Genomic DNA, 14,236 nt, shown 5'->3' on the forward strand with positions numbered 1-14,236 from the left:
CGGGGGAGAGGTGAACCGCTGCAACCGAGAGATCAGCTCCCGCTGCAGCGATTAGGGTACACCACTGACCGCCAGGCAACGGCAGCGGTGAGCACAGCCCCCCGGCGCACTGAGCTGTGTGTGCGCCGGGGGGAGAAGGGTGAGCCGCTGCAGCTGGGAGCTCGGCTCCCGCTGAGGCGCGTTCTGGGGGGTTGCCTGTGCTGGGGGACGGGAGCTCTGCTCCCGGCGCCTCAGCACACTGGAGGCGGCCAGCCGCGGCAGCCGGGACGAACGTTGCGGCGAGGGCACCAGATCTCAGCGCCGCATACAGGGGACCGGGCTAACCGGCCCCCTGACCTGCGCGGCGAGGCCACCAGAGTGCGCCGCTCATGGGGGACCGGGCTAGCCGGCTCCCTAGCGGCGGGGGGATGATTAGGTTGGTAAGTGCTGGGGTCCGGGAGCTACGCTCCCGACACCTCAGCGCTGCAACAGAGACAGAGCCACAGCGGCCGGGACAAGTGTCCTGGGCCGCCGGGCTTCGGATCAGGGGGGTGCGCCGCTCCGTGCGGCGAGGCCACAAAGTGAGTGCCCCACTGGGGGGACACGGAGAGCCATCTCCCTGGACCCCAGTGGCAGGCAGACAGGCTGGAGGATGGGGGAAGCCAGCCCCATACCTCCAGCACAGACAGAGTCCTAGCAGCCAGGCTGCAGGACTAGGGGACAGTATGTAGAAAAACAAAGACATTGTTTTAAATGTAATAACATATACAGTGCCTGGGTATGTAGAGCCTGTGCAGAACACAGGCTCAGTGTATATTTAAAGGGGAATGTACAGTGTGTTTTAAATGAAATGTATTTAAAGGTAAATTGCACTTACATGGTTGTGTGTCCCAGGAGGGGGGAATCCATGGCTGTGCAGGCTGATGGATTCTTCCAGACCTTTTCCCCAAAAACGGAATACTTTCCCATCCAGCCTCACACTTGAAAGGGGCATTGGGAGAGAGAGAAGAAGCTCAGCTTTGAAACAAGCTGAGTGGTTTTCCGGAGCTCCATGGAGATCACCCGTAGTGGCCTGGAAACCTGGGCCGGGGAGCTAGGCTGCCCAAATCCAGGCTGCAGGCAGTGGGCTAGGTCCCGGGCAGGTTTCTGGAAGTCAGTTTTAGGAGGGAAAACTTCCCCCAGCCTAGGCTGAACGGCACCGGGGCGTATCGTGATCCTCCAGGATGGGACAGTCATAGGAGAGTGAACAATCCCCACTATCCATAGAGAACAATGTTAGCTGTGCATGTGACCAAGGCATGCACAGCTCATGGGTAAACATTGATTGGTTGTACACCACAGGGCGGGCTTACCCCCTGTGGTAATGTGTATTGGAGTGGGATAAAAGGAGGGCAGTTGGCCCATGGAAATTGTATTGTACCATCTTTATTCTGCTGAAACATCTGATTGTATGCTGTTGCCCCTAGCAATAGGGAGGAGCCTTTTTAAAGGTTATTATTGAGCAAATAAACATCATTGCCTCAAGAAGATTGCTTCATCTTGTGACCTACAGGGTTATGACAAACCTAGCCCCGTCCTCCGGCTGTCCAGGGAAGCACCTAACGTCTCCAAGTTCCGCCTTCCGCCAGCTACCGGTAGAGGCCTAGCAAGTGGCTAGTGGGGATTCGTCAACACCACACAGGTGTGGTAAGGCAGTGTGCGTCGGCACATACAGAGCAGAACCGTGGTTCCAAATGCCACGGCAGGTTAGGAGTTTGGTGGTGGCAGCATAAACCCGCCCACAGCGCAGTGGGTGGAGTCAGTAACAGGCGGTTACTGACGGTAAGCGGGAATCCCCTATGTGGTCAGGCCTCGTGTGACTTGACCTTCCATTCTGTGCGCAGCCGACGGGACGCGAAAGCGGCGAGTGCTTTCGTACGGGACCGTCCTGTCACAGAAATTGGTTGCATAGCGGTGGGATAATCTCAGGCGGCTTTTCATCACCCGATTGGAGAAGCCGAGTTACTCAGGAGAGGAGTAACTGCAGCGCAGGAGAATGCACAAGATGACGGACTTCAGCAGAACGTCTAAGGGCGATCTGGAGATCATGTGCCAGGAGAAGGGTGTGGATATCCCTTCCAACGCGTCCAGAAGCGTCATGAAGGCGGCGCTCATGAGTGTGGAGGAGTCCCATCGGGCGGAGGTGGAAAGCACTGACGGCGTCAGCATCGCAGAGGACGGCCCAACAGTGGACCTTCGTAAGGAACCGGTGAGACCCACAAGCCCCGTCCTCTCTCACAGCACCAATGTTTCCCAGCAATCCCTAGCAGGGCCAGGATCCCAACGTCCCAGGGGGGGCGGCCCGGATACCCTAGCAGATCAGCTAGCGGAATTGGGGGAAAGGGCAACGGAGCAAGAACGCATGCTTGTCACTCGGATGTGGCATGCGGAGCGGGCACCACAGGCCGTGGTACCCCGGGAGCCTTTGTCAGCTGTTGTACACAGATCAGGACGCGTTCAGTTTGCCAAGTTTGCAGACAGTGATGGGGACATTGATGGACATTTGCAAGTTTTTGAAAGGACTTGCAAACTACACGATTTACCCAAGTCGGAGTGGGTGAGACACCTTGTGCCCACTCTGCATGGAGAGGCCTTGGAGGCCTATCGAGGAGTGGCCACGGAGGACTGTGGGAACTACGACGAAGTTGCGAAGGCCCTCCTCCAGCGATTCTTCATCACTCCAGAGTTTTACAGGAAGAAGTTCAGAGACTTGCCCAAGAATCCTAGCAGCACCCATGAGCAGTTCGCCACCCAGCTGCGGCAGTACGTGGTGAAGTGGGTGAAGGATTCGGAAGCCACTACATGGGAAGCACTGATTGACCTGATCTGCAGGGAGCAGTTCTACCGCAGGTGCGCCCCAGAAGTGAAGGAGTGGGTGCTAGATCGGGAGCCACCCAGTTTAAAGATGGCTGCCCAGTTAGCAGACAAGTATGTGGCAATTCGGCCGCAGGGGCAGAAGCACCCAGCCAGCAGCCAGCTCCAAAAGACTGCACCACCAAGGGGACCCCCCTCTTCAGCTCATCACCCCCAAAGACAAGCATCTTCCAACCCGGGTGCTCTTGGCCAGCAACCACACCGCAGCGTCCCTGCAACTGATCAGAGATCATCTGTGCCACGACTGGAGAAGAAGTGCTACGGCTGTGGGAAAATCGGACATCTGAGGATGAACTGTCCTGCATCCCAAGCACCCCAGACTCGTGTCCCAAATCCGAGTGCTGGAGCCCGACTCGCTTGTTTGACGAGAGGAGATGAGCCTACAGAGACTGTTCCCCCTCCAGTCAGTCCGATGGAGTGTGGCGAGAGACAGGTGCACTCTGCGGAGAGAGTCACCTGCATGGCCAAACAGCCCCTACACAACATGTGGAGGCACCTGCAGCCGGTCCACGTGGGACCCCTGCAGGGAGAAGGCCTAAGAGACTCTGGGGCCTCAATCACTGTGGTGAGCCCCCACCTTATAGATCCTGCTGCAGTATTGCAGGGTCGCACTGCCAAGGTCACCCTGGCAGATGGAATGGAGAGAGCGGTTCCCATGGCAAGAGTCTACCTGGACTGGGGAGCTGGACCAGAGTTGCGAGAAGTTGCCGTCATGGATGGTCTCCCAACTGATGTGGTCCTAGGAAATGATCTGGGTGGTGGGATCGTCACTACGTTTGTTGGCGCCATTCCCCGGAGTCAAGTTCCACAACCACCGTTGACATCAGCTACTCCAGCACAGCCCAGCCCAGAGGAAAAGACTACAGCTGCTAGACAACTGCCAGCACAGCCAACCACAGCATCAACCAGCCCAGAGGAAGAGATTACAGCGGCTAGATCGGCACATCGACCCCGCATGCCTTTTGCCTCTGGTATGCCTACGTCCCCTAGCAACGCAGAGGATGTCGGTTCCAGCTCGTTTGATCCAGTGGGGGTGCCCAATGATGCTCCTGACCCCAGTGGTTTGCCAACTCCGGCGGTGAGTATGAGAAACCACACTGACTTTTCCATGACTGACTCCTACCAGACTGACCCTAGTAGTCCCCACCTAGATCCCCCTGTAGAGTGTCCCAATTTAGGAGAGATTGAGGGCCACAGGCAGGAGTTTAGGGAGGCTCAACTCTCTGACCCACCCCCGAAAGGCATGAGGCGCCACTCTGGCAGCGGCCTTGACAGGGTTGGGGCGGGAAGTTTGACCTGGCGGGAAGGGTTAAGGTACAGGGTAGCCAGGAAAGTGGGAGGGGATAGACAAGATAGGGAATGTGTCCAACTGGTCCCCCCAGGGAACTTTCCTGCGCAACCGGTGTCGGTTGCCAGCGAAACCCCTTTGGACAGTAACCCTGAGATAGACCGTACCCTGAAGTGCCTGACACAGTGCTTACCCTGGTCTGGAATGTCGGATGACGCCCAGACCAACTGTAAGGCTGGTGCCATGTGTTGGCAGCTGGGGCACTCCAGCGGTTGTGTTGTCTCTGGGCCTCTGCCCATAGGAGAACCCTTGCAGCAAGTTGCTGTGGACATAGCAGGTCCCCTGCCTGTGCGCAGTAGATCGGGGAAGACACGCAGCCTCCCTGTAGTGGATGCCACACAGGATCCAGAGGCTGGTAGTCTGGCCGCCATCACTGTGGCACAGGTAGCGGACGAGGAGGAAGGAGTAGGCCTAGGTGACAGGGTAGGTTTCCCGAGTCATAGGTCGACAGAAGAGGATTGGAGGGCAGGTCTGACAGTTCGGGCAGACAGTTGCCAGATAGGTATGACGGAGGTGCAGTGCCTGGGGCACCATGTGGGAGGAGACAGGGGTAGGCCCAAACCAGAGGGGGTGGAGGCAACCAGAGGCTGTCCCCGGCCCACATCACCCAGACCGGCACTGACCTTAGGACCTGTAAGGCCCTACGGACACGTTGTCATCGACTTTAGTCCTGTAGTGAACCCCTTGACAGAGATGGCTAGGAAGGGCATTCCCAAGTCAGTGGACTTTGCACCCCCTTGCGAGTTGGCATTCCAGTCATTGAAGGAGGCTCGGGTACCCGCTCCAGTGCTGATGGCGCACATTCTTGACCAGGACTGTGTGTTACGAACTACTGCGCCACTGCACGGACTGGGAGCAGTACCGAGCCAGAAAGAGCCATATGGGCAGGAGCACCCTGTGGCCTGTTTGAGCAGAAAACTGCTGAGGTGGGAGGTGGGGTATGCCACAATTGGGACACCTTGGGTGGCACTTGTTTGTAACCGGCCCCCCACCGTGGTGACTTACCACCCACCTGTTAGGTGGCTGCAACCTACCTTGGGGAAATTGGACAGACTTTTGTGGTGGAGCCTTGAACTTGGACTTCAGGTGGACTATTTGAACATTGTGCACCCACGAAGAAAGGCCCACTACACTAGGGATGAACTGTCTAGGACTGCGGGACCAGGACCCAAATCGTTGGGACATGGGTCCCTGGTTGACCCGCTTGAATGGGGGGGGAGGAGTGTGGCCGGAGAGACCCCCAGCCACGTGGACAATGGCCGCCGCGGCATTGAAGGGGTTAACCCCTAGTGCCCGGCGCCATTAACAGGACAATGGGCGCTTGGCGCCATATTTAAAATATTGTGGGCGCTAGGCGCCATGGTTGTATTAATGTTTAAAATCTGTATTTCATGATGTGCCGCGGTCCCGGACCCCTCCGGCGACCGCGGCAGTGAGGGCAGCCCCCGGCGCGCTGAGCAGAGTGTGCGCGCCGGGGGAGAGGTGAACCGCTGCAGCCGGGAGATCAGCTCCCGCTGCAGCGATCAGGGTGCACTGCTGACCGCCAGGGTCCGGGAGCTCTGCTCCCGGCAACGGCAGCGGTGAGCACAGCCCCCCGGCGCACTGAGCTGTGTGTGCGCCGGGGGGAGAAGGGTGAGCCGCTGCAGCTGGGAGCTCGGCTCCCGCTGAGGCGCGCTCTGGGGGGTTGCCTGTGCTGGGGGACGGGAGCTCTGCTCCCGGCGCCTCAGCACACTGGAGGCGGCCAGCCGCGGCAGCCGGGACGAACGTCCCGGGCTGCTGGGCGGCAAGGGGGGTGCGTCGCAGCCCGGCTACCTGCCGGACGCTGCGGCGAGGGCACCAGATCTCAGCGCCGCATACAGGGGACCGGGCTAGCCGGCCCCCTGCGCGGCGAGGCCACCAGAGTGCGCCGCTCATGGGGGACCGGGCTAGCCGGCTCCCTAGCGGCGGGGGGATGATTAGGTTGGTAAGTGCTGGGGTCCGGGCGCTACGCTCCCGACACCTCAGCGCTGCAACAGAGACAGAGCCACAGCGGCCGGGACAAGTGTCCTGGGCCACCGGGCTTCGGATCAGGGGGGTGCGCCGCTCCGTGCGGCGAGGCCACAAAGTGAGTGCCCCACTGGGGAGTGCCCCACTGGGGGGACACGGAGAGCCATCTCCCTGGACCCCAGTGGCAGGCAGACAGGCTGGAGGATGGGGGAAGCCAGCCCCATACCTCCAGCACAGACAGAGTCCTAGCAGCCAGGCTGCAGGACTAGGGGCAGTATGTAGAAAAACAAAGACATTATTTTAAATGTAATAACATATACAGTGCCTGGGTATGTAGAGCCTGTGCAGAACACAAGCTCAGTGTATATTTAAAGGGGAATGTACAGTGTGTTTTAAATGAAATGTATTTAAAGGTAAATTGCACTTACTTGGTTGTGTGTCCCAGGAGGGGGGAATCCATGGCTGTGCAGGCTGATGGATTCTCCCAGACCTTTTCCCCAAAAACGGAATACTTTCCCATCCAGCCTCACACTTGAAAGGGGCATTGGGAGAGAGAGAAGAAGCTCAGCTTTGAAACAAGCTGAGTGGTTTTCCAGAGCTCCATGGCGATCACCCGTAGTGGCCTGGAAACCTGGGCCGGGGAGCTAGGCTGCCCAAATCCAGGCTGCAGGCAGTGGGCTAGGTCCCGGGCAGGTTTCTGGAAGTCAGTTTTAGGAGGGAAAACTTCCCCCAGCCTAGACTGAACGGCACCGGGGCGTATCCTGATCCTCCAGGATGGGACAGTCATAGGAGAGTGACCACTCCCCACTGTCCATAGAGAACAATGTTAGCTGTGCATGTGACCAAGGCATGCACAGCTCATGGGTAAACATTGATTGGTTGTACACCATAGGGCGGGCTTACCCCCTGTGGTAATGTGTATTGGAGTGGGATAAAAGGAGGGCAGTTGGCCCATGGAAATTGCATTGTACCATCTTTATTCTGCTGAAACATCTGATTGTATGCTGTTGCCCCTAGCAATAGGGAGGAGCCTTTTTAAAGGTTATTATTGAGCAAATAAACATCATTGCCTCAAGAAGATTGCTTCATCTTGTGACCTACAGGGTTATGACAAACCTAGCCCCGTCCTCCGGCTGTCCAGGGAAGTACCTAGCGTCTCCAAGCTCCGCCTTCCGCCAGCTACCGGTAGAGGCCTAGCAAGTGGCTAGTGGGGATTCGTCAACACCACACAGGTGTGGTAAGGCAGTGTGCGTCGGCACATACAGAGCAGAACCGTGGTTCCAAACGCCACGGCAGGTTAGGAGTTTGGTGGTGGCAGCATAAACCCGCCCACAGCGCAGTGGGTGGAGTCAGTAACAGGCGGTTACTGACGGTAAGCGGGAATCCCCTATGTGGTCAGGCCTCGTGTGACTTGACCTTCCATTCTGTGCGCAGCCGACGGGACGCGAAAGCGGCGAGTGCTTTCGTACGGGACCGTCCTGTCACACCGCCGCACCTGTGTATAATGCCCACATGTATATACCGCTGCACCTGTGTATAATGCCCACATGTATATATCGCTGCACCTGTGTATAATGCCCACATGTATATACTGCTGCACCTGTGTATAATGCCCACATGTATATACTGCTGCACCTGTGTATAATGCCCACATGTATATACCGCCGCACCTGTGTATAATGCCCACATGTATATACTGCTGCACCTGTGTATAATGCCCACATGTATATACCTCACCGTACATCCCTGATTTATAGTGCCAGATCCACTAAATGCAGCATGTGGCGGGCACCCTGGTATAGAGCGTAAAATCCATTAAGAAAAGAGCTAGACAGGGATTACACTCAGTTGTATCAATAGAAAATAAAAAGAGAATCCATTAAATGCTTATTGGAAGGGAGAGAAGGAAAGAGAAGGAGAGATAAGTGGCCTGGGGGGTCCACGGAGGCCAATAGCAAAGTGGGTCCTACTGGTAAAGACAGGTTCCCAGGCAGGGCGTCTTAACAGCAGTGTAGGCCCCTGGGCACAGCAATGCACTGGGGCCCCTACCCATCCTCCAGCTGTAGGGGTGGGGGGTGCTATCAGCAGCAGCTTTGATGTCCCGCGGGCGGTAGGGGGTGTTCTATCTTCCGCTCAGCATGTAGGACCTGGAGCAGTAATTTCTGCGGGAGATGGGGCCGGAGGGAGAAAACTAAACTATAGAAGGGGTATTGGACCCCAGTACCTCCTGAAAAATGTCCCCAGTACCTCCTGACAGGTGTCCCCAGTACCTCCTGAGAGGTGTCCCCAGTACCTCCTGAAAAATGTCCCCAGCCCCTCCTTTCAGGAGGTACTGGGGACACCTTTCAGTAGTTACTGGGGACACCTCTCAGGAGGTACTGGGGACACCTCTCAGGAGGTACTGGGGACACCTCTCAGGAGGTACTGGGGACACCTGTCAGGAGGTACTGGGGACACCTGCGGAGGTACTGGGGACACCTTTCAGTAGTTACTGGGGACACCTCTCAAGAGGTACTGGGGACACCTCTCAGGAGGTACTGGGGACACCTGTCAGGAGGTACTGGGGACACCTGTCAGGAGGTACTGGGGACACCTGTCAGGAGGTACTGGGGACACCTTTCAGGAGGTACTGGGGACACCTTTCAGTAGTTACTGGGGACACCTCTCAGGAGGTACTGGGGACACCTCTCAGGAGGTACTGGGGACACCTGTCAGGAGGTACTGGGGACACCTGTCAGGAGGTACTGGGGACACCTGTCAGGAGGTACTGGGGACACCTTTCAGTAGTTACTGGGGACACCTCTCAGGAGGTACTGGGGACACCTGTCAGGAGGTACTGGGGACACCTGTCAGGAGGTACTGGGGACACCTCTCAGGAGGTACTGGGGACACCTGTCAGGAGGTACTGGGGACACCTGTCAGGAGGTACTGGGGACACCTTTCAAGAGTTGCTGGGGACACCTTTTAGGAGGTGCCGGGGTCACCTTTCAGGAGGTGCCGGGGACACCTTTCAGGAGGTGCTGGGGACACTTTTCAGGAGGTACTGGGGACACCTGTCAGGAGGTACTGGGGACACCTGTCAGGAGGTACTGGGGACACCTGTCAGGAGGTACTGGGGACACCTTTCAAGAGTTGCTGGGGACACCTTTTAGGAGGTGCCGGGGTCACCTTTCAGGAGGTGCCGGGGACACCTTTCAGGAGGTGCTGGGGACACTTTTCAGGAGGTACTGGGGACACCTGTCAGGAGGTACTGGTGATCTGGGGATCAGAGTTCAGGAGTCAGAGCAATCCACCAATGAAAATATAAAGCTGCACATTAGGCGTGTGGAGCTGGAGCAGGGACCGGCTGCTGGCAGGTTGATATCTCTGGCTCTGGGCATAGTAGAGAGAAGCTGCCGAAAGGGGAGAGTCCCAGTTTTGGAGTATACCCCCCAGAACTACTCTAAGTCATACAGAACTGGAGATCTCTGGCTGGGAAGAGCAAGTAACAGGCTTGGATGGGGACCACTGCTTTGAAGTCAGATATCTCCGGTTCCCCAGGCCCAGGGCTGATTTTCAAAAATCTGGTACCCCTGGAAAAAGCGGACCCTCAGCTATCAGCCTAGGGCCCTTATACTCCTAGGGCCCTTGGGTAACTGCCCATTAAGCCCATACAAAAAGACGGACCTTCTCCTGAGGGGGGGGGGGGGGGGGCTATTTGTACAGGGGGAATAAGTTACAGTGCTGGTGATATGGTATATTCCATGTTGCACGGGTCACCGCTTGAGGTATGGCTGGGGAGCTTGGGCACACCCATGATGCAGCTACTACACTGGCTGTGGTGCTGAGTGTGTCCCCGGCAGCGTGCTCTGCATTGGCTGTGGTGCTGAGTGTGTCCCCAGCAGCGTACTCTGCACTGGCTGTGGTGCTGAGTGTGTCCCCGGCAGCGTGCTCTACACTGGCTGTGGTGCTGAGTGTGTCCCCGGCAGCGTACTCTGCACTGGCTGTGGTGCTGAGTGTGTCCCCGGCAGCGTGCTCTGCATTGGCTGTGGTGCTGAGTGTGTCCCCGGCAGCGTGCTCTGCACTGGCTGTGGTGCTGAGTGTGTCCCCGGCAGCATGCTCTGCATTGGCTGTGGTGCTGAGTGTGTCCCCGGCAGCGTGCTCTGCACTGGCTGTGGTGCTGAGTGTGTCCCCGGCAGCATGCTCTGCATTGGCTGTGATGCTGAGTGTGTCCCCGGCAGCGTGCTCTGCATTGGCTGTGGTGCTGAGTGTGTCCCCGGCAGCGTGCTCTGCACTGGCTGTGGTGCTGAGTGTGTCCCCGGCAGCGTGCTCTGCACTGGCTGTGGTGCTGAGTGTGTCCCCGGCAGCATGCTCTGCATTGGCTGTGATGCTGAGTGTGTCCCCGGCAGCGTGCTCTGCACTGGCTGTGGTGCTGAGTGTGTCCCCGGCAGCGTGCTCTGCACTGGCTGTGGTGCTGAGTGTGTCCCCGGCAGCGTGCTCTGCACTGGCTGTGGTGCTGAGTGTGTCCCCGGCAGCGTGCTCTGCACTGGCTGTGGTGCTGAGTGTGTCCCCGGCAGCATGCTCTGCATTGGCTGTGGTGCTGAGTGTGTCCCCGGCAGCGTGCTCTGCACTGGCTGTGGTGCTGAGTGTGTCCCCGGCAGCATGCTCTGCATTGGCTGTGGTGCTGAGTGTGTCCCCGGCAGCGTGCTCTGCAGCCTCCCCGAATGCTCAGATGTCCGGCTACTCAGAATCATATGAATGTGAGATCTTTATGAAGCTGAGAAAAGTCCTCTTCTCCAGGAAAAGGGATGTTCTCAGCGTCTCTCTGTGCTCACCAACAGAGCTGCCGTCATACTCATAGACTTCTATAGGGGCTGGCGGAATCCTCCAATTCATCAAGGGACGGAAAGCAAACACAAGACGGCATTACCATCACTCGGCAATGGGGGTCATAGGAAACTGGAGGGGGTCCGCTGGATTCCTTCCATCTCAAACTCTGCATTTTACTATGACTCTTCAATAGCAGCATTAGGCTGGGGCACATACCAGCTCTTCTGCTATTAGCATCACTGCGATACGCCGCTATACCGACAAATGTTATCTGCAATGCATAATGATAAAGAGACCCTCAAAGCTTAAGGCAGGCCCCCCAGATGTGCAGAGAGGGCCCTCGCTGGCCACAGACACGTCCAATGTGTGTCCTTTCCTCTTGCTGCAGTAGTGTGAGAAGCTGCCACCTGCCCTAACTACTTACCTGTCCCTGGATCATGTCCAGCACATCTGCCTGTGTCCTTCCCAAACTTCCCAGCCACGTCCAGTGTTAAGACGGTGGTGACCTGCGGGAAGGCAGCAGCCCAAACCTCCTTGCTGGGGTCTCTGGTGAATACCTGACCCCATTACACTCTGTAATACTGGACTGGTGACGTCAGACGCTCATCTATACGGTGATCCCCCAACAAGCGGGTACAGTAATACTCTGCATGGGCTGCTGTTATAACGAGGTGTTCTCAGGCCTGGCAGCATCTCATATCATACAGGGAAGCGGCACACCCTGATCTGCAAGTAATGAGAGGGGCGACCTTGCTGAGACCTGTAGTGCCACACACAAAGAGAAAGAGAGCAGGTGCATCCCATACTTATCCCTTCCCACTGTATTATTATCAAGGAAGCGCAATAATGTAATGTAATAACAAAAGCAAATAAGAACGTATCGTACCCATGGTGGCAGAGAATATGACAATGCCCAGGACGTTCATCCCCTCGCTGGTCCCCGGCTCCGACTTGTAGACGACATCTGGGGACGGCGTAATGTCCAGAGCGAAGTTCTGTATGTGTGAGCCGTTCTCATCCTGGATGCCATAGATGAGGATCCTGTGCGTTATGCTCTCCGAGGACGTCGTCTTCCCGCTCCGCACTATCGGCACGTTCTTGGTGCGGTACTGACAGGGCGAGAGGACACTTCTGAGTGATATAACGTACAGGCCGGGCACTACATGCCATGGGTTCTGTATGTATTACCGGCAGGCAGGATGCCGGCTGTCCATAGTGTGCAACCTGTGACACTCTAGCTGCTGTGGAACTACACCTCCCAGCGTGCCTTGCCAGAGTTTTGCTGTTAGGGAATGCTAAATCCCTAGCAAGGCTTGCTGGGAGGTGTAGTTCCTCGGCTGTTGGAGTACCGCATGTTGCCTACCTTTGGTGTATAACACCCTCTGCAGCGAGCTGGGTAAATGCTGCATTTTCCCCACTGCACACGGACAGCAGCACGCGTGTTCTCAGTACATACATAGTACATATGTGAGGAAGAAGACATTTCTCTTTCTTTATGACATTCGGGGGTAAGTCAGACCTGATTGCAGCAGCAAAGTTGTTAGCAGTTGGGCAAAACAATGGGGGTAATTCCAAGTTGATCGCAGCAGGAATTCTGTTAGCAATTGGGCAAAACCATGTGCACTGCAGGGGAGGCAGATATAACATGTGCAGAGAGAGTTAGATTTGGGTGCGGTGAGTTCAATCTGCAATCTAAATTGCAGTGTAGAAGTAAAGCAGCCAGTATTTACCCTGCACAGAAACAAAATAACCCACCCAAATCTAACTCTCTCTGCAAATGTTATATCTGCCCCCCCCCCCCTGCAGTGCACATGGTTTTGCCCAACTGGTAAAAAAATTTCCTGCTGCGATCAACTTGGAATTACCCCCCATGTGCACTGCAGGTGGGGCAAATGTAACATGTGCAGAGTGAGTTAGATTTGGATGGGTTATATTGTTTCTGTGCAGGGTAAATACTGGCTGCTTTATTTTTACACTGCAATTTAGATTTCAATTTGAACACACCCCACCCACATCTAACGCTCTCTGCACATGTTACATCTGCCCCCCCTCCTGCAGTGCACAAGGGGGTCATTCCGACCCGATCGCAGCATGCTTTCATTCACACAGCTGCAACCGGGTCACTACTGCGCACGCGCGGGGGCCGTAATGCGCACGCGTGTTGTTGCCCGGCGAGCAACAATGCTGATAGCGGAAAAAGCGGTCACAGCGGTGATCGCAAGAAGACTGACTGCAGGAAGGCGTTCCGGGGCGTCAACTGACCGTTGGAGACCGTTTTCAGGGAGTGGTAAGAAAAACACAGGCATGTCCAGGCGAACGGAGGGCGGATGTCTGACGTCAAAGCCGAGCCCATCATCGCTGGATCCGTCGCACAGGGTAAGTAAGTCTGACCCTGGTCTTGTTTTGCAGGAAACTTTTTTAGCATAGCAGGGATGCACAAGCGATCGCAGACCTGCTACGCTAATGTACACTCCTCCATAGGCGGCATCAGGGTGATCGCACGAGCAGCAAAAAGTTGCTACGTACGATCAACTCGGAATGAGGACCATGGTTTTGCCCAACTGCTAACAAATTTGCTGCTGCGATCAACTGCAGCGGAAACTGGTAACTCGCAGGGACCTATTTATCAAGGTCTCCAGCCCCCATGGTAATGCAGAAACAATCATAGCTATGTATAAAGAGCTGCCCAGGAGATATGGCGGGTGTTTCCTGCGGACGCTGACCGCCGCGCTGTTACATTGCTATGTATGACGCTCTGCTAACGCCATAGCGAGATCCCAGCGCTCCCTCCGGCTCTTGTAGTGGGCATGCCCCGGTGTTGCATGCGCTGCTGATGTCGGGCGTAGAAGAGCAATGTTACATATCAGTTGCACCATGGCATGTGCCCCGATTGTAGACAGGGCCTTATTCAGAGATGGACGATTAAGGCACAGCTGCTTCGTCTTATATGCAGCTGCTGTGCAACAATAGTCTAATTCCTGCGAAAGGCGTATGAAGGGAAAAGACATCTACTGCTGGATCACAGATCCGATTGCTGCTTCCAAAGACGCAGCCTCAGATCACCATCGCGATCATCGGCCATCTGAGTCAGCCTAAGCCTCCTGCCCGCGTGTGAGGAAAGTACACTGACCAGTCTCGCAGGAGTCCTGCACATGGGGGGTCATTCCGAGCACAGCTACGATCATTCACACTGACATGCGG

General features: G+C 56.3%; 1 protein-coding gene across 3 annotated transcripts in view; it reads right to left on the reverse strand.

Moving 5' to 3' along the window:
* SLC1A7 (solute carrier family 1 member 7) overlaps positions 1–14,236 on the reverse strand; it is a 436,677-nt gene that overhangs the window by 173,721 nt on the left and 248,720 nt on the right. For all 3 annotated transcript variants that reach the window (XM_063938903.1, XM_063938904.1, XM_063938902.1), the window contains one exon: positions 11,922–12,144. In XM_063938903.1, the coding sequence (XP_063794973.1) occupies positions 11,922–12,144 (223 nt within the window). The remainder of the gene's footprint in view (positions 1–11,921; positions 12,145–14,236) is intronic.

Source organism: Pseudophryne corroboree, chromosome 9, assembly GCF_028390025.1.
Source record: "Pseudophryne corroboree isolate aPseCor3 chromosome 9, aPseCor3.hap2, whole genome shotgun sequence".
NCBI lineage: Eukaryota > Metazoa > Chordata > Amphibia > Anura > Myobatrachidae > Pseudophryne > Pseudophryne corroboree.